The sequence below is a fragment of the Bos indicus genome, chromosome 22 (assembly GCF_029378745.1).
Source record: "Bos indicus isolate NIAB-ARS_2022 breed Sahiwal x Tharparkar chromosome 22, NIAB-ARS_B.indTharparkar_mat_pri_1.0, whole genome shotgun sequence".
Lineage (NCBI taxonomy): Eukaryota > Metazoa > Chordata > Mammalia > Artiodactyla > Bovidae > Bos > Bos indicus.
In genome coordinates this window covers 57,997,309-58,021,639 of record NC_091781.1, presented here as the reverse complement: position 1 = coordinate 58,021,639, position 24,331 = coordinate 57,997,309, and the positions used below count along the sequence as shown (strand labels likewise).

The 24,331-nt window shown below is 54.8% G+C and overlaps 1 protein-coding gene and 1 non-coding gene across 6 annotated transcripts; one reads left to right on the top strand and one right to left on the bottom strand.

Moving 5' to 3' along the window:
- Positions 1-1,314: 1,314 nt before the first annotated feature.
- Positions 1,315-24,209, bottom strand: XPC (XPC complex subunit, DNA damage recognition and repair factor). Of its 5 annotated transcripts, none has more exons than XM_019984147.2 (16): positions 24,050-24,208; positions 17,848-18,043; positions 15,718-15,836; positions 12,847-12,970; positions 11,870-11,954; positions 10,914-11,071; positions 10,528-10,648; positions 8,760-8,849; positions 7,098-7,976; positions 6,402-6,562; positions 5,213-5,294; positions 4,257-4,391; positions 4,005-4,174; positions 3,438-3,531; positions 3,023-3,112; positions 1,315-2,067 (listed from the first exon to the last, which is right to left on the bottom strand). In XM_019984147.2, exons 1-16 carry the CDS (start codon positions 24,135-24,137, stop codon positions 1,861-1,863), a joined length of 2,799 nt encoding a protein of 932 aa, XP_019839706.2. In that variant the 5' UTR covers positions 24,138-24,208; the 3' UTR covers positions 1,315-1,860. The 5 variants fall into 5 exon arrangements, with proteins under 5 accessions (XP_019839706.2, XP_070633077.1, XP_070633079.1 ...); XM_070776976.1 differs by having other exon boundaries at positions 17,848-18,031; positions 24,050-24,203; XM_070776978.1 differs by lacking the exon at positions 3,438-3,531 and having other exon boundaries at positions 24,050-24,209.
- LOC139178725 (5S ribosomal RNA) lies at positions 13,858-13,976 on the top strand. The gene has a single exon (XR_011563221.1). It is a non-coding gene; the product is annotated as a 5S ribosomal RNA (ribosomal RNA).
- Positions 24,210-24,331: the final 122 nt, after the last annotated feature.

The window sequence follows — 24,331 nt, the reverse complement described above, 5'->3', positions numbered from 1 at the left end:
CTTGCCATATTCCCCTTTTTGCATTCTTTCTGAAATTTCTATCTCATAAGAATTCAGCCATAGAGTTTATTTAGAACCTATGAATTTTTGCAACTTATATATTGCTTTTAGTAGTTAAACTTGGTTTAAATTTTTTTAAACGGCACCTCGATATTTGTAGCACTTGAAAACCTTTGTTCTGTGTGGACCGAGTGTGGCTCCCGGCACCCGTCTGTAGATGGTTCTAGGAGGTGGGAGGGAGTGAGCGGGACCCAGCGCAGAAGGCGTCCCCCGCCTTGGCAGATGAGCTGTGTGGCACCTGCCATGACGGTGACCTGAGCCTCAGCCTCCTCCTCTGTGACGTGGGGGGTGTGTCTACCCCACGGGTGCTGGTGGGCACGGAGCGAGAGGAAGCCCACAAGCCCGTTCTGAAGCAGCAGACGGTTGCCAAGCATCCATCCTGCAGTTTGAACGTCTTTTCCCCTTATTACAGGATTCGAGGCAGGTGAGTGCTAACTTTTCAGAACCCAAGGTTAGGCTCCATTTCCACAGTGTGTCCCCAGGAGCTGCCTGCTGTCTGCCTGAAGAACAGGTTATTCCTGCAGAAAGCGGGCAGTGCTTGACTCCACTCCCAGAAAACAGGGCGCTCACCTGCAGGAGGGTGAGACCGAGCTCTGACTCAGAAAGTGCCACAGCTAGTGGTTTCCATGGCAACTCCCCGTGTTTCTCAACAAGAGCCTTCCTGCCAGTTCCTGCCACATGAGTCACACTCCAGAGGGTTTTGTTTGTTTCCCTTGGATAAAACAGACTCTGATTTTTAATGGCTACTATCAAGATTAAGTAATACCTCCTCAACTAAACAGAAAAATATTCCTCTGTAACGCTATGTTCTCAGCCTGCGGGAAAACAAACTCCGATCTTTAATGTAGTCCTGATCTGTGTACCTGCTTCATGGACCAGACTTGTGGAGCTGTGAGCCACGCCAGTCAGCCCTAAAGGAAATCAACCCTGACTATTCATTAGAAGGACTGAGGCTGAAGCTCCAAGACTCTGGCCACCTGCTGCGAAGAGCCAACTCACTGGATAAGACCCTGATGCTGGGGAAGATTGAAGTCAAAAGAAGGGGGCAACGGAGGATGAGATGGTTAGATGGCATCACTGACTCAATGGACAAGGGTTTGAACAAGCTCCGGGAGACAGTGAAGGACAGGGGAGCCTGGCGTGCTGCAGTCTGTGGGGTCACAGAGTCAGACGACTGAGCGACTGAACACAACCGACCTGTGTACACAGCACTGTCACCCAGGTGTCCTTAGCTGATGCAAAATCTGAAAGATGTAGAGCCAAGCCTTTTTAGATAAATGCTTTATTTTTTTCTCAAAATGTTACAAAAGTTATTTCTCCTAAACATCTACAGTGTTCAGGGCTTTATACATGGATCCAATAATGAATAAAATCTGGTTAAACACTGATCCATTCTTCCTAACTTTTAAGTCACGCCCTCCTCCGGGGATCTTCTTGACCCGAGGACCAAACACGTGTCTCTCTCGTCTCTGCACTGCCAGGCGGGTTCTTTGCCACCAGTGCCACCGGGGAAGCCTCTTAGTAACATGCAAGTCTCGTTGTTTTTCCTGTTGTGGCTCTTCGTTCTAGTCCTCTGCTGCCCTGAAGTGTTCCTGGCAAAGCAGGCAGCAGTATCGCCTGAGGGGGCCTGCGCTGACCCGCTCCGCCTGCACACAGCGTCAGGGAGCTGCCTGAGGAGCAAGGGGGCCCCCGAGGCCGGGCCTGAGCCGTCTGCAGCGGCTCGAGTGCGGACGCAGGAGGACTCTGCCCGGGAGCAGAGTCTGGGGCAGAGCCGAGCCGCCAAGGAGGTGACTGGTCGCGTCACAGCTTCTCAAACGGGAACAGGTGGGCAGCCGCTTCCTTCTTCTCTCTCCTGGTCTTCCTGGGGCACTTTGGCTTCTCAGCCTCTCGGTTTTGGGGCCAGGAGGCCGCTAGGATCCTGGCCGCTTCTGCTTGAGAGCTGGTCCCCTCCTCCTCATCTGATGAGAGCCCGCCTCCCACATCCGTGTGGGGAGCGGCTGCCTCACTCTGGGGGGCCGGGCCAGGGCGGGGGAGACAGGAGAAGCGGTGGCGTCAGGAAGCCCACGCGTCCAGGAGCGTGGCCGTGGGATGCGGGGCCAAGGGACTGCCCGCAGAGCTGCCAAGGCCAAGGGACTGCCCGCGGAGCTGCGACCAAGGCCAAGGGACTGCCCGCGGGGCTGCCAAGGCCAAGGGACTGCCCGCAGGGAGCTGCCAAGGCCAAGGGACTGCCCGCAGGGAGCTGCGACCAAGGCCAAGGGACTGCCCTCGGGGCTGCCAAGGCCAAGGGACTGCCCGCACGGAGCTGTGACCAAAGCCAAGGGACTGCCCGCACGGAGCTGCGACCAGCCCAGCAGCTGACTGCCAGTGGCGCTCTGCACTGATTGCCTGGGTTTTGAACCAAAAAAGTGCCCAAATACTTAAAGCACTAACAGTCGGTGTCGGATGTTCCGAGGGAGCAGCCCTGGAGGCCTCGAGTCTGGGGAGGCAGGGGCAGAAAGCTCGGGCAGGAGGAAGGAGCCCGTGGGAACACAGAGCTGGGAGAGGGGGCATCAGGGATCTGAGGAGGGAGCAGATGCAGGTGGGGCGGGGGGGTGGTCAGATGCTGCCAGAGCACGTCTCCACGTCTGACCCGGCACTGACGCACCACTCCGTGTGACTGTGCCCCCACGGGAGCCCTTAGGGGCCACAGTGCTGCAGAAGGGCCTGAATGAGCACTGGGGGCGGGCGGGCCTGAGGGGGTGGTCGCAGCCCCAGGGGCAGTATGAGGCCAGGAGGTGCAGACACCTGTCCGCCCAAGTGGGCTCAGCACCGGGCCCAGCCCACGGCGGGCACCCTGTGTAGACGGGGCAGGGCCCACGGCCTGACTCCAGGACACCTTTCTCAACACGGACAGGACACGGCCCAGGAGACACAGGTCTGCGGCCCTCCCCCAGGCACGTCAGCCTCCGGGGACCACACTGACCTGGGCCCCGTAGCGAAGCTTCAGCCGCTCCCGGATCAGCAGCCCTTTGACCAGCAGCTTCCAGTTCCCCAGAGCCCGCTTCTCCCTCTTCTGCAGAGGCGGACAGAGAATGGGAGATGCTAAGCACGGCCATTCAGGAACAGATACAGGGGACACAGCGGGTCGGCAGAGCCGCTTGGTCTATGCCTCATGAAGCAATACACAGGAGAGGCACCAAAGCCAAACCCCTCTCCTTAACCGGTACCAGTTCTGAGGTGTTTTGGGGAGAATGGGGGGGCCCTGGACCACAGCAGATCCCTTTAGGAGGCAGTCGGAAGCGGAAAGCATGCGAGGCCCGGCTCCCCGCTCCTCACAGCCGTGGTGCAGGCGGCCCGGGGGGCAGCCCCGCCTTGTGTGCCCCCGGCCACCCGCTCACCTCCTTCTCCTTCTTCTCTATGAGCGCCTGCTCGTTCTCCCAGGCGGTCAGGAGCACGTCTCTGTACTCCTCGCAGACCACGTAGCCGTCGGTTCTGCGGGGTCAGCACACGTGGTCCTTAAGCCCGCGCCTGCTCTGGCCTCTCTGCTCCCCGCCGTGGGGACAGCCGGCCAGCCCTAAGCACTCGGGCCCTGAAGGACTTCCTGGCCGGTGGCCCACCGTCCTGGCCAGGGCTGTTGGCAGACACCACCCGGGCGGAAGGCGGGCCGATGGACCCTCCCCTCTCCTCCTCCACCGCGGGAACAGGCCGAGGCCACCAGCCAGGAAGCATGCTGCTCGGTCACCCTGAGCGCCCTCGGAACAGTGTTTAACCTGGCACCTCAGGGTGCCGGTTTCACCGGCTTTGCAGCCTCTGGACAGAAGCCCCAGAGGGAAAGTGTGAAAAGGTCAAGGATCAAGGCTGATCCTGCAAATCCAGAGGAAAACCCTGAAAGTAAGGGCCGGGGCCTCGCCCCCACGCGGCCTGCCGCCCTGCCTCCCCGCCGCGGTGGCGCGCCCCTCACACACATGGGATGGCAGTAGCCTTTGTGGAAGTCGAAGCCGGTGACGGCCTGCGCGCAGTCGATGTTCAGCTTCCGGGCCACGCGGTGCAGGTTGGGCAGGTTCAACTGGACGCAGCCCACGGGCATCATGCTGGGCAGGAACAGGTACACGTTCCCAAACTCGTTCCGGGGCACCTGCGGAGGGAGGCGCCCAGGTCCAGCCAGCCGCAGAGGGAGGCGGCCTGGTCCCGGCCCCCGCGGACACGGCCCTCCTTACCTTCCCGTCCACGGCCACCGGCGGCTGGTACTCCTCGGTCTGCCATCTGCCAAACAGGCCCAGGTCGTTGTAGTCGTGCAGCTGCGGCTCGGCCTGGCGGGCTCTCCGGGCCCGGTTGGAGTAGCCTTTCACCATCTACACCAGAGGGAGTAGCCACCGCTCACACCACGCGCTCCCAGCGCACTGGGTACTGAGCTCAGTACACCCTTTCCCGCAGGCCCAGAGGTGGGTGCGTCATTAGCATCAGCCCGTATTAAGAGGTGAGCAATCTAGGAGGTGTGAGTAGTTCACCCCCCGTCACGGCCTTAAACTGTGTCCTGTGTCCATCACTGAAGGGGACAGTGGACTCGAGATGTTTCCACGGCTGGTGAGCGACAGGCCTGCTTTGGGCCGTGACCCGCTCCCTGTGCCTCAATCCCTTCCCACGAACCAGAGGCCCCCTACCCGGCCCAGCTCCCCAGGTCTCAACAACCCAAAGGGCTCCTCCCAGGGATCTCTCAGAAGCGCCCGTGGCTCACGACTGCCCACACTGTTCTCTGCTGGCTGAACTGGGCCCCGTGTCCCATCCCAGCCTTGCGATCTGTGCTGAATTCACAGGTCTCTGGGCAGTCGACCGACCCGGTGTAGCACTGAGGCCAGGGCAGGGCCCTGGGGCCGCTGTCTCACTAGCCCAGGCCTCGGACAAGCTGCCCTTTCTCAGCTCCTGCTTTCCTGTCTGTAAAATTCATGTGTGATGCCAACTCCAAGGCTCAGCAGAGACCACAGAGAGCTGGTGTGGGCGTGTCCACACTAAGCGGGGCTATGGCCTCTCTGAACACGCAGGGGACACAGATCTGACCCCAGGGCCTCAGGCACACGCCGGGGGTCGGAGGGCTGCTTTCCCGCCCCGCTCTCCCGCGTGCCCACGGTCTTCCCCTGCCCCGGGGCGCGGCCGCCTCCCGTCCCGCGGCTCTCACCTTGTAGGGCACTTCTCCGAGCCGCACCACACGCGCCTGTTTCAGCCACGTGTCCCTGGAGTGCAGCGTGTGCACACAGTCCCTGAGGAGCGGGCGGGAGACAGAGGACCGCTCACACCCACCGAAGCACCGAGCGCCCCGCTGCCTCGCCCAGGGCCCTGGGGAGGCCCACGGCCTGCCATCTTGTGGGGGACGTGTCCACTCAGACCCCAACCCCAACGGCCGCACACAGCACCTCCTTCCACGGGGAGGTCCCGGCAGCTGGGTTGGGGGGGCAGAGAGCCCCAGCCGTGCAGGTCAGGTGTGTCCCCCCTGCCTTAGGGTTTAGTCGGCTGCTCAACCCCAGATAGAGAAAGAGAGGAACAAGTGTCTAGGTGGCGGCGGGGGCCCCTGACCAGGCAGGGGACAGGGAGCTCCCACACAGACCCTAACCCCTCAGGATTCACCCGCAGGAGGTAGCTCCCAGGCAGGGCACTTGAATCACCTACTCCTGTGCATTTCCCGAAGTTTCCTTTTTTGCCTTTCTTTTCCCATTTACCAAGAACATCGTCTATTTTTTGGTCTTGTAGGTCAATGTTCTTAAAAAGTTACTTATTTCCTATTACCATTTCTTAAATGTCTTCTTCTGGTTGTTATGTTTTACTCATGTTATTAAAACTTTGTTCAGTTATAACTACATGTATTTTACGCTCATTTTCCATGTTTATTTCTCCTTCCTCTTTGGCAATTTCTCTTTACTGCAGAAAAGACACACGTAACATACAATTTACCACCTGAACCATCTTCAGGCCTGTAGCTGTGGCACTGTTACGTAACCATCACCACCATCGTCGCCTGAACTTCTCATCCTCCCAGGCTGAAACTCTATACCTTTTAAAATATCCAGTGATTTTAATTTTCACTATAAACCCTTTACTCCTTCCTTTTATGTGTTCGTTTGACTTCAGTTTTGGGTTTTTTTTTTTTTTTTTTTAATTGCCCATATAAACCTTACCCGCCCTACTTATTTTTCCTCCTATAAGATCGGCCTGCCCCCGATCTTTTAATCCCTGCGGTTTTAACTTTCAGGCTTTAAGCTGTTACACACTCCCCCACGTCCCACCCCCGCCGCTGCACACGGCACGCATGCGCAGTCAAACTCATCTCCCGGCCCTCGGAAGGCCGCGAGCCCCACTGGGCGGCTCCGCACCTGGAGTAGACGGCCTCCCCGCGGCAGTACCCGAGAACAGCGGCCGTCTCAGGGTAAATGGCCTCATACTTGAGGAGGTGCCTCTTGAGAGCGTAGAGAGGGTGGTTTTTATACGTGCCGATGACGGTGGGCAGAGGCTGGTCCAGGTGCTTCGCCTGAAACTGCAAAGGCCAGAGAGAGTCTGCCGAGTGTGCTACATGCGTGCTTAGTCCTGTCTGACTCTTTGCGACCCCACAGACTGTATGTAGCCCGACAGGGTCCTCTGTCCATGGGATTCTCCAGGCAAGAGCGAGCTCTGGGCGCGCCCCGCAACCGACAAGGCACCTCCTCAGCCCTCCGCACTCCTCCTGGGAGCTGAGTCCTGGGTCGCGGCAGGGATGCTGTGCGCGGGCGCACGCTGAGCGGGGGCTACACTGAGTGTCTTCCTCTTTTACTTGGGACGACTTACCTGACTTACATCAAGCTTCACATTTCTAACCGGGCAATGACTGCAAGAACACAGGCTTTGGAGCCAGAGCAACCTGGGTTCCAATACCAAGTCCGCTCCTCTCTCAGAGCCTCAATGTGCAGCTGGTGAAATCAAGGCTGCAATTACCCCAGCTTGATTTAATCAGAGCGCCCCAGCCGCTCTGACCATTAACTGAGGCAACACTCCGAACCCCTCAGCGCGGGCCCGGCGCTACGCCCGGTCCTTACCTCCTGATCCTCCCGCTGCTCCCTGTCCACCAGCGGGCTCCGGTAGGGGCGCAGGGTCTCCGCCCACCAGGCAGCGTCCACGCGGCTCTTGCGGGTCGCTGTCAGCCAGGCGGGGTCGTACCTCTGCGTGACGTCGCGCACGCAGCCGGCGCCGTCGATGCCCACGACGTAGGTCACGGGCTTGGTGGCGTACTGGTAGCAGGTCAGGGGCTGGCCCACCACGCCGTGCACGCAGTCCACACACACCCACTTCTCCTCGCGCTCCAAGAACACCTCCAGCCACTGGTCCACGCCGGCCGCTCCCTGTCTGCCTGCCTTCCCGCCGTCCCCCGACGGCTTCTTGCCTCCCTTCCGCTTACTGCCCGCAGCGCTCGCCGATGCTTCTACGAAGCCAGGGCGCAGACCGCGGCTTCCCTGCTGGGACTTGGACCTGCTCTTGGACCCCGCCTTCGTCCTCTGAGGGGCGGGGGCCCTCCGCGGCCTCGGCAGGCCGGGTTCGGAATCCTCGTCGGACGGGCGGCAGCTGTCCTCGCTGGAAGGCTCAAAGTCAGAGCCACTGCTGGCTGCATCACTCCCGCTCTCCTCCTTGTAGGACACCTTGGCGGCCACCCGCCGCCTCCGGGCCTGCGCTCGCCTCTGGGTCCCCCGCCTCTGCCCCCGAGCCTGGCCCGCGTCCTCCCCGCTGGACGGGGACTCCCCCCGCGGCCTCCTGCCTGCGGCCGCCTTGCCCCCCTTCCCTCTGGCACGGGCCCCACCAGCGCCCCCAGAAGACGCGTGCTCTCCTCCGCTTCCTCCGCTGGGCTTTCCAGGAGCGTGGCTGGCAGCTTCTGAGGAGCCCCCAGGGGCCTCTGTGGATCTTTCCTTGCAAGGTTTCTTTCCCTTAAACAGAACAGGAAATTTCTGCTTTTTATCTTTAGCTAATGATACGATAAAGATTCTGCCATCTAACAGGCCTAAGTCCCGCTGGAGCGCCAGCATACACGAGAGGTCCCCAGCTCAGTGACGGGCTGGCTGCCCTCCAGCGGGGGTGAGAAAGCGTTTACTAAATTCTACAGCACCCGAAAGGAGCCCACAGTCTGATTCTTCTCACTGTAAAGTGAGCACAGGATGTGGGAACAGACAAACTCGGGTTCACATTCCACTTCTGCATCTTAGTTTTATGTGATTTGGATAAATCATGTCACCGCTGAGTTTCAGTTTCCTCAGCAGGAGTACCCATCTTACACATAAGGCACTTTTCAAGGAAAATCGCATTATTAAGAATTCAGAAATTATTAAAACTTGACTTCTGGACCAAATTTCAGACAGTGCCAGCACCCCCAAGGAGCAGCGTTCACCCCCCTTCCTGGGTGACGGCAGAGTTCAGAGGCTCCCCATCCTCACCCCACACCACTGAGGAGGACGAGGACCTCTTTACTGTACCATCCACAGACGAGAAACGAGAGCACCAAGTAGCCCGGCCCGCAGGCCCCTCTGCACATGCAAAGCCCAGGCTGCTGGATGCCCGCCCTGCACACAGCTTCCCTGCACAGCGCCTGAGCCAGGCCCACTCGGAGGAAGCCTTTAAAAGCAGTCTCAGGAGCAGGTCTGTTTAAGTCTCAGGTAATTTCTCACTCCTCCCTGACCACCCAGCCTTTCCTCTGGAAGGCCCAGGAACGTCACCTTCTCTGCTGATAACTTCAGAGGAACTGGCTGCAGAGACAGTACGAGGCGGGTAGGGAGATGCAGGGCCCGGAGAAGCAGCAGAAATATCTACAATGAGAAAGAACAACACGCTCGTCCTTGGGAGGAAGGACTGGAGAAATCCCGTGTGGTGAGTGAACCCTGACACGGGTAGGGAGGTGCAGGGCCTGGAGAAGCAGCAGAGGTATCTACAATGAGAAAGAGCAACATGCTTGTCCTCGGGAGAAGTAAGGACTGGAGTGATCCCGTGTGGTGAGTGACCCCTGAAGACACGGCAAGTCAAAGGAGCCGGACATGGAAGGTCGCACGGAGCTGTCCCTCGGCTACCTGCAAGGACCGCTCCCAGGACCCGCTTGCGCTCCAGAGCCTATGATGCCGCCCCACAACAGGGTACAGCAGCCGGCCCTCTGTACCCTCAGGTCCCGCCTCTGCGGGCTCAACCCTGTAGGGAGACGTCTGATCGGCAGTCAGTGAGTCTGTGAACGCAGAGGTGGCAGATATGAGCCTGACTGTACATGTGAAGTATCCAAACTACGAATCCACAGAGACAGACCCAGGCCGGCGGCTGCCAGCTACCGGGGAGCTGGGAGGCCGGGGAACGGAGTGGCTGTGCGGTGGGCACGGGGCCCCCTTCCGACAGGGAATGGAGTTGCTGTGCGGTGGGCACGGGGCTCCCTTCCGGGGCAGCAGACGGGATTTGGGAGTAGGCAGTGGTTATACAGCACTGTGAACGGAACTGCTCACTTCTTTTTCTTAAAAAACAGAACAAAACAACTATTGTTTTTGCTTTAATAAAACTTCAGGAAGAAAAGGTGTACAGAGACACACAGGAACAGTCTGGGAGGGTGATACTGAAATCCCACTGTTCTCCTCTGGCTGGTGGTCAAACAGCACAATTCCTGGCCAGATACTCAGACGTTTTCAAGCCACATCAGAAGAGAAAGTAAAGATGCTGGTCATATGGTCTCTAAAGATACAAAATGTCTGTCTCTTTCCCTGAACAGAATCTGAGGCTCCGACACAAGCACAGGCACTGACAGGAATCTTCGAGGATAAAACCACGAGGATAAAACCACGTTTCTACGTGTTTCGCTGAGATGGAGCTCTACCTGAGGGGATTGTGAGCGTGTGACAAAGCCTGTGTGCACAGAAGCTCTTCGCCATGGCTCCTGGACAGAACCTCCTCGCCGCACAGCCGTCTGCCAGGTCACTGCCCGATGTGGATGGTGAGGAAACCCCCTTGAAGGACTTCTGCAGCCAACATTACGCCTTTTTGTTTTTTTTTTTTAATGTTTATTTATTATGGCTGCACTGGTCTTACTTGTGGCATCTGGGATCTAGTTCCCAGACCAGGGTTCGAACCCAAGCCCCCTTCACTGGGAGCATGCAAGTCTTAGCCACTGGACCACCAGGGAAGTCCCTCCTTGGGACTTTTAGACACTACTTTCGAATACTGTACACAGCTGTAGGGCACCTGACCACGAACGAAGCGCTCTACCCCAGGACGCCGAGGGGAGACGGGAGAGGGGCAGCTTTCAGCGCTCAGGATGGCCCCAGTCCTGACTCCAGTGCTTAGACTGGCCCTAAGGAAGTGATTCCGCTTCTCTGAGCTCGGGTACCTGTTTTTATCTTATGAGAACTGAGCAAGGAAGTGTTTGTAAAACAGCCTGACTGGTGCGTGGCACGTGACCGCCGCTGTCATTGGCTCACAGACCTACAGAGCACTGCTGCCAGGGGCGCCACTCACGTGGACCAGCTCCTCGTCGTCTCTTGCCGAGTAAATAGCAAATCTCCGCTCCAGCGTCGTCTGCAGGCCGTCCTGCTCGTTGGTCGAGAGTTCCGCGTTCACTGTAAACGTTCCGATGAACCTGGAGAGAAACCAGGTACTTCTCTGTGTGAGAGGCCAGGGCAAAGAGAAACCTCGTTCTCCTACGGCCAGAACCCACAATGGGGAGCCTCAAGAGGGGCTCAGGAGCCCCCCTCCCCGTGCTCCTCTTCCCAGCCTGTCTGGCCAACTCCTGAAGACCCAGCCCAGACCTTCCCCTCGAGGAGGGTCTGTGGGACGGACCTGCACCCAGCCTCTGAGACCCAAATCCTGCCCTACGCTCTGCAGGACAGGCCGCAGGGCCCTACCATTTCACCAGGTTGGACAGGTAGGAGACGTCCACGTCTCGGGGTGGCACTTTGGTGAAGCGCGTTGGGATGATGGAGAGGCCAATGGCTTGCAGGTCTGGCTGGTTGCAGATGCTGTTTCGGTAGAAGCCGTTTGCCAGCAGACACAGCAGGTGAACCTGAGAAGAGGGAAATGGGAAGCCTGAAGACCAGAGGGAGTTTGGCTGCCAAATTCAGTGACGTTTCGAGGACAGGAAATACCTGCCGTCATTTCTATATACAAAAACGTAGAACTCCTAACACTGCCGTTTCCCAAGGCTCTGTCTTTCACCCCCTCTTCTCTCTAGATGCTCCTTCCCTCAGAGAGACAAATCTCAAAGCTGCAAAATACAAACTTCCTTTCTCTAAGAGGTCTTGTCTTTTGGAGGTGCATCCTGAAGGATCTGTGGATGAAACGTTAGGAAGCCTGGGGTCTAAAGGACCGTCAGTACGGCCTCTCCCCGCGCCATCCTCCCCTGACCCGCCCCGACCCCTCTCTTAAATGAGGCCTTCCTCAGCTGCTGGGGCCCGCACTGATCTCCCCTCGCTCTGCTTCCTAGGTCTCCCTGTTCTGAGGTCTGTCCTGTTCCATCTGTGAGACAGAAAGCCTTGAACAGTAGAGGACAAGCTCTGTGCAAGTCTCTCTCCCCACAACGCCAGGCTCCTCTCAAGGCCTCAGTGTGTGTCCAGTAAGTACCAGCTGAAGTCAGGAGCCGCCGCGCCTTCAGCTGAGGCCAGACCCAGTGTTACCGGTCGGCTGAGCGGAGTGCTGAGCTGACACCTCATGTGCCCTCCCGGGCAGAGGTCACTGTCACCCCCTTATCACCCCACCTCGCTTCAGGAGAGCCGGAGGCGTGGCTGATGGAGTGCCAGTGCCCCACACACCACCCCCTCGTCGGAGCGGCCCGTCTGCCCCCCCACCGCCTGCCCCTCCTTACCTTGTGCGTGTCCTCGTGAACCTCCTTACTGAAACGTTTCATCATTCTCCGAAGATACGTCTCAAACTCCATTTTGATCTTTTCACTGCAACGCACATTGAACAATCCTGATGTGGAGGGGGAGGCCTGACCCCACTCGCCCGTCCCCGCCGACACCTTTTGGGGGCAATGACTCAGGCCGCGCTACCCAGCAGACCTGCCGCTGGCCCGTCCTGCGCCTCCTCGCCCGCAAACCCTGGCTCAGGTCATTCCCTCCCCTGACCTGCACCTGCCAGGCCTCCAGAGCGGCTGCCCCAGGACCTCCCTTCTGCCCACCCCCCGACTGCCCACTTCCTGGGGCCACTGCCTTGGCGTTAAGTCAGCACACGTCGCTTGTCTGTGCAATGCTGTTCTGCTGTAAGATCCCTCTCGTCTCTGTCTCAAGCCCTTTTAAGAAAACCTCTTGAACGATTTCTTTTATCTACCTCCTTGACGCCTGATAAAGTGCCTATCACGTGGGAGACTCAGGACCAGTTAACTACCAGGAGATGCACTGCATACAGCCAGGCCACCAGGGGCTGCAGAGGGACCGGAGACCCCTGGAAGGAGTGGGGGAGGCCCCCAACCACGGGGGCACTGCCACAGGCCCTGCTGCGATGCTGCGGGACACGAGCCGGGGTGTCCGATCAGCCTGACAGACACAGATCGGGGCTCCTCCACTCACAGCTGAAACGTTCCTCAGCCCTCACTCGCACGCTGTCCTGAAGAGTCAGTACGGTAACAGGCGCCCTGCACGGCCCCTGGCACGTCTGCGCTCGCCTGGACACAAAGGTTTCGCCTTCAAGTCCTCGAGGTGAGCCCAGGGCTCTCTCGCCTAAGGCTCCTGACAACCTGGACACTCAGCCCGCGTCTCCTATGTGCTTTCCAAAAGCTTTCCTGGGGAGCAGCTGCCGATGGTGAGACGTGACGGAAATCTAGAAGCAAGTGCTTGATCGTACCTTCTTTCTCTGGCCTTCACCTGCTCCGGTGTCTCAATCTCTATCTCCACTGGCTTCACGGGCAGAGCAGATGCAGAGAAGGCTCCGCTTTCCCCCACGTCACCCGGCACGGGCTCACTAACTTCTAGCAACAGTAATTTTTTAGATCAATGATAACAATTATTGTTATAAGAGGCAGTGTACTGAACAACAACAAGGTTCTGCTGGGGTGGAGGAAGTGAGGCAGGAAACTGTCGAGACCCCTGCTCCGAGTTCCTAGGAGAGGCCCTGAGCGCGCACGTCCAGGTGTCTCACTAACCTGCATGAGCGCCCAGAGCAACAGCCCTGGGGGAAGATCCACAGACACAGACCCTGGGGCCATGAAGCCGGGGCGTGGGAGCCGTGTCTTGCTCTCCGTATTATTACAGTAAAGTCCGCCCACAGCTCACTTTGTAGAGGTGTGACTTCAGACTCGACTGTAAACGTGTGCATGGTGAGGCATGCATCTTTTTCATCTCCTTCTCCGCTACACTGCTTGTAAACACTGCTGCTGCTGCTGCTAAGGCGCATCAGTTGTGTCTAACTCTTTTGTGACCCCACAGACAGCGGCCCACCAGGCTCTGCCGTCCCTGGCATTCTCCAGGCAAGAACACTGGAGTGGGGTGCCAATTCCTTCTCCAGTGCAGGAAAGTGAAAAGTTAAAGTGAAGCCGCTCAGTCGTGTCTGACTCTCTGCGACCCCATGGACTGCAGCCTACCAGGCTCCTCCGTCCGTGGGATTTTCCAGGCGAGAGTACTAGAGTCGGTCACCAGCCGAACTTAACTCTGCTGAACTGAATGTAACAGTGAACTTCATTAGCTAAGCCTTTCAAAGCAGCTCTGGACCTAGAAGCAGTGAGCACACCCGGTGTTGGGACCCTGGCTCCTGTGTGCCAGCTCCTACTAAAATGAACAGGGCCGATTCCAGCTCTGCCGCAGGGAGACCCTGGAACACCCGAATATCTGTTGCGCCAGAGAACAAAAACATTCTCAGGTCTACGGCCATACCACCCTGAACGCGCCCGATCTCGTCTGATCTCGGAAGCTAAGCAGGGTCGGGCCTGGTTAGTACTTGGATGGGAGACCGCCTGGGAATACCGGGTGCTAAAAAAAAAAAAAAAAACAACATTCTCAGAAACTACTGAGGCCACGTTAGACACCACAGCGCGGCTGCTTAAAGGGGCTCCTGCTCGCCAAATGTGGGGGCAATCTGAAGGTCAAAAGGCTAAAGAGGATAACTGCTGACGTAGTTGAATTTTAACGTCCACAGTGATACCCGAAAGAAATGACTAAATAAAAAGTCCTTAAAACGGAGACCTCTGCTTTACAAATCAGTCAGCTAATAATTACTTGCGAAACGACAATCAAAACATTGCCACCTTGCAATGCTCACTATAATAATCTTTGATTCAGTCAAGATCACACCGACACCATTAAGTAGAAAAGGACTGGTGCACAGGATCTTCACAGAGACTCAGAAGGAAAATGAGCCTTTACACTGGCACAGCCAGGCAGGGCCACAGACACGGTCGAGCTTAGCATCGCCCGCAGGACCACCCAACGCCAGGTGCCTCTTAGTGGACGCGCTACGACGCGCAGAGCTCGGTGATGATACGGAGCATTATCATCGGCAGTATTCCTGCCAAAGAACGTTTACTCTAAAGGCAACCAGGTCTTTGGACTCACGGTTCATAGCACAGGCAGGAGGGCATTCAAACAAGCTAACCATCATGATAAACCAGAACATGAGACAGAACAAGAGGCCAGGACTCTGCCAAAATGAAAAAAAAAAAAAAAGACAGTGCTATGAATTGGAGCAAACTCCAGGAGATACTCGAGGACATGAGACCCTGGCGAGCTGCTGTCCATGGGGTCACAGAGTCGGCAGGACTTAATGACTAAGAACAAACAAAAGCAGAGCAGTGGGGCGGGGGCGGGGGGCTTCCCTGGTGTCCCAGTGGTTAGAGCTCCTCACTCCCATGCAGGGGGCACGGTTCAGTTCCTGGGCAGGGGACTAAGATCCTGCTGCTGTGGTGGGTGGAGCCTCTGCTCTAGATTAGAGAAACCAAATACCTTGATTATATCCTGCACTGGGCGTGGGCAGGGCGGAAACAAGAAAAAAAGGCAGCTATAATGGATCATCTCACAGTAATCAGGGCCTTGATTAGGTGATGACAGTATTTCATCAGGTGGGACAATGCCTTACTCTCAGGAGATAAACGCTGAAGTATTACACATGAAGAGTCAGGATGTCTGTGACTTACTTTCGCGTAGTCCCACCAGCAGAGTTACAGAAACAGAGACACGGTCCCTCCGGCCCAACAGTCAAGTCAGGGCGTCGAGGCGAAGAGAGCCTGGACTCCAGGCTGCATTTCTTTGTAGGTTTGAACACTTTCAAAAGGAAAAGCTAGGAAAAGCCCTGCCAGGAAGGTGGGCTCAAGGACGGTGAGCCTGGCCGCTGTTTACGCGAGTACGGGATGCGCCAGGCCCGTCACGCTCTCCCACAGCCACCCGGCTCACGGGCTGCGCAGGGCTCACCGACCGTCCCGAGAGCAAGCTCAGCTCGCACCGCTGGACGCACTCGCGCACACCGCTGCGCGAGGGGCCAAGCTGGACCCGAGGCACGCGCGAGCACGCGCCTCTCTCACTGAGTGCCCCGCAGGGAGAGAAGGCACAACCCTCTGGGGCGCCCTGGTCGTGAACTGTTCCTTACACCAAAGCAAGTCCCTACTGCGACCTTATCTTTGTCTTCCTCGTTTTCCAAGAAAAGGACAGGGCTGCCGTGACATGACCCCGAACAGAACCAAGCAGGCAAACAGGATGAACCGTTCTGGGAGCAGAGGGGGTCATTTACCTTCCACTTCTTCCCAGTCCTCCTCACTGTCTTCCTCGTCGTCCCCCTCGCAGCTGCCTTTGTCCGCAGCGGCCTCTCTCTCCGGGGGCTGGCCCTTCCTGCGGGCGCTCGGCAAGTCCCTGCGCAGAGATCACAGAGGAAGGTGAAGAAAGCGCGCACGTCCCGGTGCCGTGGGGAAGCTAAGCTCCCCTTTCAAGGCTCCTTCTGTTTACTGTGAATCTGCTGCCGTTAGTTGAAGATGGTTTGGGAGCTCTGAGCCTCACGCCCTGCATTATCCTGGGCCTCGGGTTCCCAGCAGGATGGGCTCTGATCGGGGGTCTAATACTAGACGTGTCTTCGGAAACAGGAGGAGCGTGATGAACCCGCACCCTGAGGCTGTGTGAAGGGGAACAGCTGTCTGCAAACAGACAGGAAAGGGAGACGAGACCACGAAGAGAATGCAGGGCCCAGAAGGAGAAGCCATGATGCCCGAGCGCACGTGTGCAGCCAGACGCCAGCAAGAAAGAGGGAAGGATTACACTCGCTGCCGCTCGCCGCCTCTGAGGGGCAAGATGAAAGGCGACTGAGGCTGGCAGAATTTAACTCCTAGGCACGTGGGGGTGTGTCATGAGGAACACGGACGGCGGGAGCGGAGGCACAGAACTCTGCAGATGCGCAGCTGGCTACACCCCGGCTCAGGACTCAGGGCTTGTTCACACGCAACATGTTAGTATTCCTGCAAGTTCACACATAAAACATCTTTAGAGCCCCGAGTTACTTTTAGTTTTTGTAAGATTTGACACATGGTGTCCAGTGAGGATATTACCCAAGATTTTAGCACAAATACTTAAATTAACAAGCTTCAGACTGCAGCTCTAAAAAGACAAGGCATTCCCTTTGTAGCCTGCCGCTTCCTTTCAAAAGCACAGAAACAAAAATATCCCCTTAAGAGTAAACGTGGGAGAAATGTCACTTCCCAGCCTAGAGGCAAAAAGGGGAGCCGGGCTCTCCCTGGCAGCGTCCTGGCTGATCTGTACGTGGACTTCTCTGCAGAAAGAATCCAGCAGGTGGGAGCGGGAAGCGGGAAGCTCAGTGGCATTGCAAGGAAGAGTCTTAGGGAAGAGGAGGCGAATGACGGTGGTGAGTCCACGTGCCCCCGTGCTCCTTCCCACAGCTGCCCTGTCCTGGGCTACCTCCCAGCCGGGACTGGGGGATGCCGGGAGAGCTGACACTGAGAGGGCTGGTCTCTGACGTAAAGCGGGAACCGCGGCCTCTCTGTTGGCCCTCCAGCCTGCACCCCCACCCCTCCCCCAGCATTCCCCGGAGGCAGATGATCAAGTGATCACGAGGTCTACATGCATGGTTCACCACATTATCAATACGCTCAGTCACTGTAAGAGGCCCTGCCCTAGATGCCAAGGGGCATACAGAGATGAGCCGGCGTGGCTCCGGCCGTCTGAGAGCTCACAGGCGTGTGCGGCATGGACACAAGCAAGTGTAACAGCCGTCTGTGCACTCACAGGAGGGTATGATGGAGACACAAGTGTAACAGCTGTCTGAGAGCTCACAGGGGTGTGTGGCTTGGACACAAGCAAGTGTAACACAAGGCAGGTGAGTTACACTCTTCAGAGATGCAGCAAGAAGCCAGAGGAGGAGAGGGGGCCGAGGGGCAGGTGAGTTCTGTTCTGCATCGTCAAGGTTGCAGAACGCTTCCAGGCTGCAGGCAGACTGTGAGCACGTGTCGAGTGAACGGGGGCGTCCAGCTGGGCAGGAGCAGTGCGAACCCAAGGGGAGCAGGACAGGACGCAGCTGGGATGTCGGGGAAACGCCTCAAGTACCTAATGTCTGTGTGGTAGAAACAGCATCGGGCCAGGAGCTGAAGACCTGCGTCTCATCCTGGCTCCTGCCACCATCTAGCTGTGTAGCCACGAGGAACGCACTCTGTGCAAGCTGTGGTCCTCATCTGCAGAGGCTGGGAGGTGACCTACACAGTCACCACGACTCTTCTAGTCTTACCAGCGGCCCGAGCGCTACCTAGATGTGTTTAAAGATCCCACCTTTTCCACAGACCCCAGAGACGAGCAACAAGAGCAGGTTTCCTTGGTCATACTTCCCTGATGGACCCGGTCAAGACGTTTTCTGCCATCTCACCTGAAACCTTCCCCATCGCTGAGGGCTTCATCCTTTATAACCTGGGGCTCTTCAGATTTCACGGAAACCTTGGCCGCCTTCCTTCTCACTGGACCATCTGCTGAGCCCCCAGCATCACCACAGCCTCTCTTCCGCTTTCCTCGGGAAACTTTTGTGGGAGGGCTCTTCTTTAGCGGTTTCTCATCTTCGAAGACATCTAGATGACCACACGGAACACGAGAGGAGGGACACAGGAAAAGCGGAGACATTGCAGGTTCGTGTGCAGGGTCACAGAAGTCCTCCCTGGTAACCTCTCTCCAGACACCCATCAACATCCCACATTTGGTCAACAAGCAGCGTTCGGCCCCTTCCGCCTCCAGCTGGTCTGCACACTACACGCTTCCTTCATCAGTTACTCTGTTCTACCTCCTAAGGCTATAGAGACAGCACCACACGACCCATAAATCCTAAACTGCAAACCTGAAATTTTACCTAATGTCCAGCAAGGAAAACGCATCAGTCCACTAGTTACCACTTTGCTCGTTACTTCCTGCTGAGACTAATTATTTTAGGGATAATCCACTCCTACTAAGTGCAGAGCTTCAAGTTTATACACGTCTGAGTGTGAAGGACAGGGAATTCGGGTGTGCTGCAGTCCATGGGGCCGCAAAGAGTCAGACACGACTGAGCAACTGAACAACAATGATTTCCCCTAATCTAAGCTTCTGCTGTCTTTTAAAACCAAACGCTACTCAAAACACATACTTTATGAAATCTATCCAGTCTAACCCAAATGTCACTCACACAAGCTTGTGTGTATAAGTCATTTCAGTCGTGTCCAACTCTGTGCAACCCCATGGACTATAGCTTGCCAGGCTCCTCTGTCCATGGCATTTTCCAAGCAAGAATACTGGAGTAGGTTGCCATGCCCTCCTCCAGGGGATCTTTTGAACCAGAAATTGAACCTGTGTCTCTTATGTCTCCTGCATTGGCAGGTGGGTTCTCTACCACTGGCTCCACCTGGGAAGCCCCTCAGCAGCCTTAAGGTTGGAATAAGTTAGCAGTAATTGAAAAACAACTGTTTTTAATAACTAACCATTATTAATAATTAATAAATAAAATAATAACATGTTGTTAAAAGGAAATATAAAACATCCATACACTATTCGTTTTAGTTCAACTAGGGTATGGTCTCTTAACATATAACTATATTACATATGTTATAATATATTAATACAACAGGGGAAAATATTTTTCTATTATAGTCAGGCAAATTCTCTTAAATCTGAAATAAATCATCTTTTTTCCTCTGCACAACTCTGCTTCAGTTAATATTGCAAAACAAAAATACCCTAACCTTTTTTGAGGTTCCAAAAGGAGCTGTGATATTAACCTAAAGTGTCAAATTAATTCATTCCTTTCATTTATGATTTGAACTGCTGACTCCCTGGATACGTATTTTTAGTCCCCAAGAATACAATTTTGCATGGAAGAAAAAGACTCTCCCTTTTTGAGCTAAAAAAGAAACAACTAAATTTTAATACATTTCACCTTATTTAGCAGCGTTTGTTTTAATGCTGGCTAAAATCACTGATTCAGTTCTGTTTCTTCAGATTTCTTATTTCAAGGCCAAAAGTTTATTTATGACCTGACAATTTGGTAGGGCATACTGAAAACCAGGATTTCTAGATCTTACAATGGTTTTTAGCCCTCTGTTAATAAGATGCTAAATACTGTCTAGTCTAAACATGCAGGTGGGAAGTTGCTTCAGAAGTACTGTTTCTTCCTCTCTAAACTTGGTTGGTTAAAAGGCAGAGGTGTGCGTTTCTGTGCTTTGAATAGAGAAATAGAGAAGTTGAAAGTGAGAACAAGGGGAACAAACTGTGAGTCAAAAGACAGTTTATAGTATCAGTAGTCAAAGTATCCAAAAGTTTTAAAGTCTGGACGCCCATCCATTAAATGGACAGTAATTAAACGATTAATCACGGTACGGTCACACAGTGATATAACCTGGTCATCTTTTAAGACGGAGGAAAAAGACACTCGAGGCAACGCTAAGGGTGCAGTTGTTTGCAGAGTTTCTACCACAGACTAGAAAGAAACACAGGATTGTCTAGGGGCGGTGGTTTCTGGACGGTAGACACATGGTAACGTTCTTTTCCTAAATTCTTTGTGTGTTTTGTGTATGCGCCAGGGTATCAAGGAAGCTATTATCTAGACATTCCATGCAAATGGAAGCTAAAATATAGCTCAGACAGCAACAATCGTATCAGGCAAGATAGACCATAAAACAAAGTCTATAATAATAGACAAAGGCATTATATAACGATAAAGGGCTCAATACAAGAAAACGATACCACTGATAAACATATATGCACCTAACATAGAAGCATCTGAATATATGCAGAAAATATTAACACAAATAAAGGGAGAAGTTGACAGTAATACAATAATTGTAGGCGACTTCAACACCCCACCTACCGGACAGATCATTCAGAAAGAAAAATCAATAAGGTTAACGGTGCCTTAAATGACACATTGGACCAGATGAACTTAATAGGTAACTTCAAGACACTGTGTCCAAAACAGCAGAACACAGTCTTTTCAAGTGCGCATGGAACCTTTTCCAGGATCGATCGACCGCATGCTAGCCACAAAACGAGTCCCAACAAATCCAAGACTGAAAAGGTATTAAGGATCTTTTCCGATGACAGCAGCATGAAACCAGAAATCAATTACAGGAGAAAAATGAAGCACAAATCCACGAGACTAAACACGATGCTACACAAAGCAACCAGCCAACGATGACTCATGATACCGTAGAGAAAATCAGGAAATGCCGCAGGACGGCGAAAATAAAAACACAAGTTTACAAAATCCACAGGACACAGCGAAAGCAGTTTTAAGAGGGAAGCTTAGAGCAATACAGCCCCACCTCCAGAAACAGGAGAAGTCTCCAACAACCTAACCTACCATCTAAAGGAACCAGAAGTATCAGTCATAAAAAAGAAATGCTGCCATTCGCAACAACATGGAGGATATTATGCTTGGTGATAAAGAGAAAGACAAACACCATGTTTTCCCTTGTATACAGAATCTAAAAAATAAATGAACAAATAAAACAAAAACAGACTCACAGATACAGAGAACAAATTAGTGGCCACCAGTGGGGAAAGGGGTAGGGGAGAGGCAAGATAGGGGAAGACGATTAAGAGGCACCAAGTGGCAGGCATACAGTCAGTAAATTACCAGGATGTCATGTGTAACACAGGGATATGGTCGATCCTTTGTAATAACTTTATATGGAGTATTAAGTGTGAAAGTGTTGGTCGCTCAGTCAGGTCCGATTTGTGACCCCATGGACTGTAGCCTGTCAGGCTTCTCTGTCCGTAGAATTCTCCAGGCAAGGATACTGGAGTGGGTGGCCATTGCATTCTCCAGGGGATCTTCCTGACCCAGGGATTGAACCCAGGTCTCCTGCATTGCAGGTGAACTCTTTACTGTTTGAGCCACCAGGGGAGCCCTTATATGGAATATAATCCAATATCCAATCATTGTTGTACATCTGAACTAATGCTAAAATAACTCAACTATAATTTAGAAAGCGGCCATGTTCCAAGACTCTGCAAGATCTAGAGCTGTCTGCTAGAGCCAGCCGTCCGTTCTGGACCCCTGGCCCCAAATCTGTGGATTTAACTAACCTCGGATTGAACTTTGCTTGAATCCACAGACGTGCAACCTGTGGACGGCTGACTGAGCTACACTGTTATGTAACCTGGTTCTTTGAGCAGGGCGGGAATTAACCACTGGGCTTGCTCAGCCAGCTACTAATTTAACAACAACCAAAAAACCCCACCTGCTTAGAACTGCCGGCAGCACCTCACAGCAGTAAGAATTAAATACAAACTCCTTAGTCTGGTCTCCAACCTAAGGGTCCCAGTTATTTCTCTCACCTCAATTCTAAAACATTCCTTTCTAAGAGTTTTAAACTTACTGATTCCTCTGCCCACATCCTACAAAAGGCCCCTCATTACAGTCAGTAATTGGCTGAAAGCACCGTGTCCTCGGACAGGACTCTTTGGCCACTGATTCTGACTCTGCGGCATCTTCCCTGTGCCCATGCCAGTTTTATTACAGAGACCTACTCTGCCTTCTTCATGGCTCCTGGCACCATGGGAATTTGCTTTTTAACTTGTTTGTCCAACCTCCCCTTCCCCAAAGATTACAAGCATCATGAGAGCAGAACCTTGCCTGTCCTGTTGACTGCTACCCTTCCAGTGCCGATAACTGGGCCTGAAAATAGCCAGGTGCTCAGTAAGTATCTGCTGAAGGAGCTAATGATGAAGGAGTAAATCGACGAAGGAATGTTGAGATCGAACATGTAGAAACTACAGGGGCCCTAATAGAAACAAAGCTATAATGGGAAGCCAAAGAGATGGCTGTTGAAAGCAGCGCAGCATCAGCTTTATTTGCATGCACTGTGGTGCTGTTATACACTACGCTGACCAGTCACCAAAGACGAGTCACCGAATCAATTTCAGCTGCAGCCAAAACCACAGCAAAGACCACAGTTCTTCCCGGAAGCTGCCTTGGAAACTTACTGCAGCACCCTGGCTCACAGAGTGCAAATGGGGCTTGAGTGCCCCCCTTGCCTACGCGTGGGCTGAATGATACAGTTAGCCCATCTGATCACCTCACCCAGACCAGGCCCGGAGCCTGATGTGCCATCTCACTGAAAACTCACAGCCACCCTGCAGAATCACAGAATTACGCAATCTAGAGTCATAGGGGGCCTTACTAGTGATTCGGCCCAATCGTCTACTCAGGTATATGAGGTACCCCAGAAATTCCTTCTACTGCATGCATTACAAAGTTATTTGCACTTAGTATATGCAGAGAAGTGGAGAGGACAAGATGAGATACAGCAAAAAGACAGACATGTTTTCATAAGCTTATCTGGTTAAGACAGGTCAAAAAGGAAGCAACTAAATCACCAAGATCCTCTGTGATGAGGTGTACCTGGGAAAGACCACCTTAGGCAAGACACTCAAGGAGTGCCTGGGTTGAGACCTGCAGGAAAAGAAGGCAGCCATGGCAAAAGCCGCGAAGAACATTCAAGGGAGAAGGAACATCAAAGGCAAAGGCTCAGGTGAGAAATAACGCGGGGTGCCTGAGGAACCCAAAGGAGGCCAAAAAGGAGATTGTCTGGGAGAGGAGACAGCAGCAGCGAAATCATGTAGGGTCTTGTAGGCCATGTGAGGAATCTAGATTTTATGCCAAGAGCAGTGGAAGCCAGAGCGTTTGAAGTAGGAGCGTGGCAAGATCTCATTTCTTTTTTTCTTAAGATCACTTGCTGCTGCATGGAGAACTCTAACCCTAACCCTAGGGTTAACGTTAGTAAACAGACGATTGCAGTCGTTCAACTGAAAAGTGAAGGTGGCTTGGGCAGGAGGTGTGGCCAGGAAAATAAAGAGAAGTGGAGAGATTTGAGACAGGGTTCTGAGGTGGAAATGACAGAGCTTGCTGAAGGCCTGGAGGTGTGCAGTGTAAAGAAGAGGGGTTTGTTCTTACAAGTGATGAAGTGATCAATGAGGGGGGGATAAGTGGGGAAGGGGCAGGTTTAGTTTGCCCAGGACAAATTTAAGAAACCTATTCGATATGCACGTGGAGAAGTCGGCTGGGATCCGAAATCTGGGGGTCTAGGGTGGGATTTAGCTGAAGGTACCGTTAAGGAAGCCTGGCGTGCTGCAGGCCGTGGGGTCGCAAAGTGTCGGGCAGGACGTAGCGACTGAACAACTACTGTTCAGGAGATCAGCACACTCCCGCACTCTTAAGTACGGGTCCGCTGGTCTCGTGGGGGCACAAAACCTGTGCCTTTTGCCTATTCGCCCTCTGCATCTGCCAGGAGACCGGACTTGACCCTGCGGGCGGCAGGGCGCAGGAAGAGACTGCGCAGGGGAGCTCGCGGTCCGGCCAGGATTGGCGGAACCGCTCAGTGCGCATCCTGCACGGAGGGCAAAGGCGCAGCGACGTCGGAGTGGCCCGGGGCGGGCGCACGCCGCCTGCCTCCCGCGGTCACCGGGACCCGGTCTCCTCCGCGCAGGTGGGCGCAGGATTGCCTACCCGCACCCGCGGGAGGCCGGCCTTGCCCTCCCCGCGCCCGGCCTGCCTCCTGCCCTCCTCCAGCCTCTCCCCTTCAAGCCCGGCTCGGCCTTGCTCTCACCCGCCTCCTCCTCCTTGCGCCGGGCTTTGGTTTCGCCCTTGGCCGTCTGGCCGCGGGGACCCCGGCCAGCCGCGCGTTTCCGCGCCATCTCTGCCCGGGCAAGACTCGCCTGGGAAGGGACGCACCGCGCCGGCGCCGGACGCTGACCGCGAGCTGGCTCCGCCCCGAGGCGGGGCGACAGCGGCCCCGCCCCCTCGCGTAGGCCACACCCCACTCCGCCCCAGCCCCGGAGTACCAATGCCAGCTGCCGGAAGCGAGAAGCCGCAAGACCGATTCCTTTCT

Bases quoted from the DNA above. Each gene is read 5' to 3' on its own strand.
- XPC (XM_019984147.2), bottom strand. From the start codon at position 24,137: ATGGCGCGGAAACGCGCGGCTGGCCGGGGTCCCCGCGGCCAGACGGCC. The intron at 18,044-24,049 runs GTGAGAGCAAGG...GTGGTCATCTAG, and splicing joins GCGCAAGGAGGAGGAGGCGG to ATGTCTTCGAAGATGAGAAA. The intron at 2,068-3,022 runs GTCAGTGTGGTC...CCGGCCCCCCAG, and splicing joins AGCTTCGCTACGGGGCCCAG to AGTGAGGCAGCCGCTCCCCA.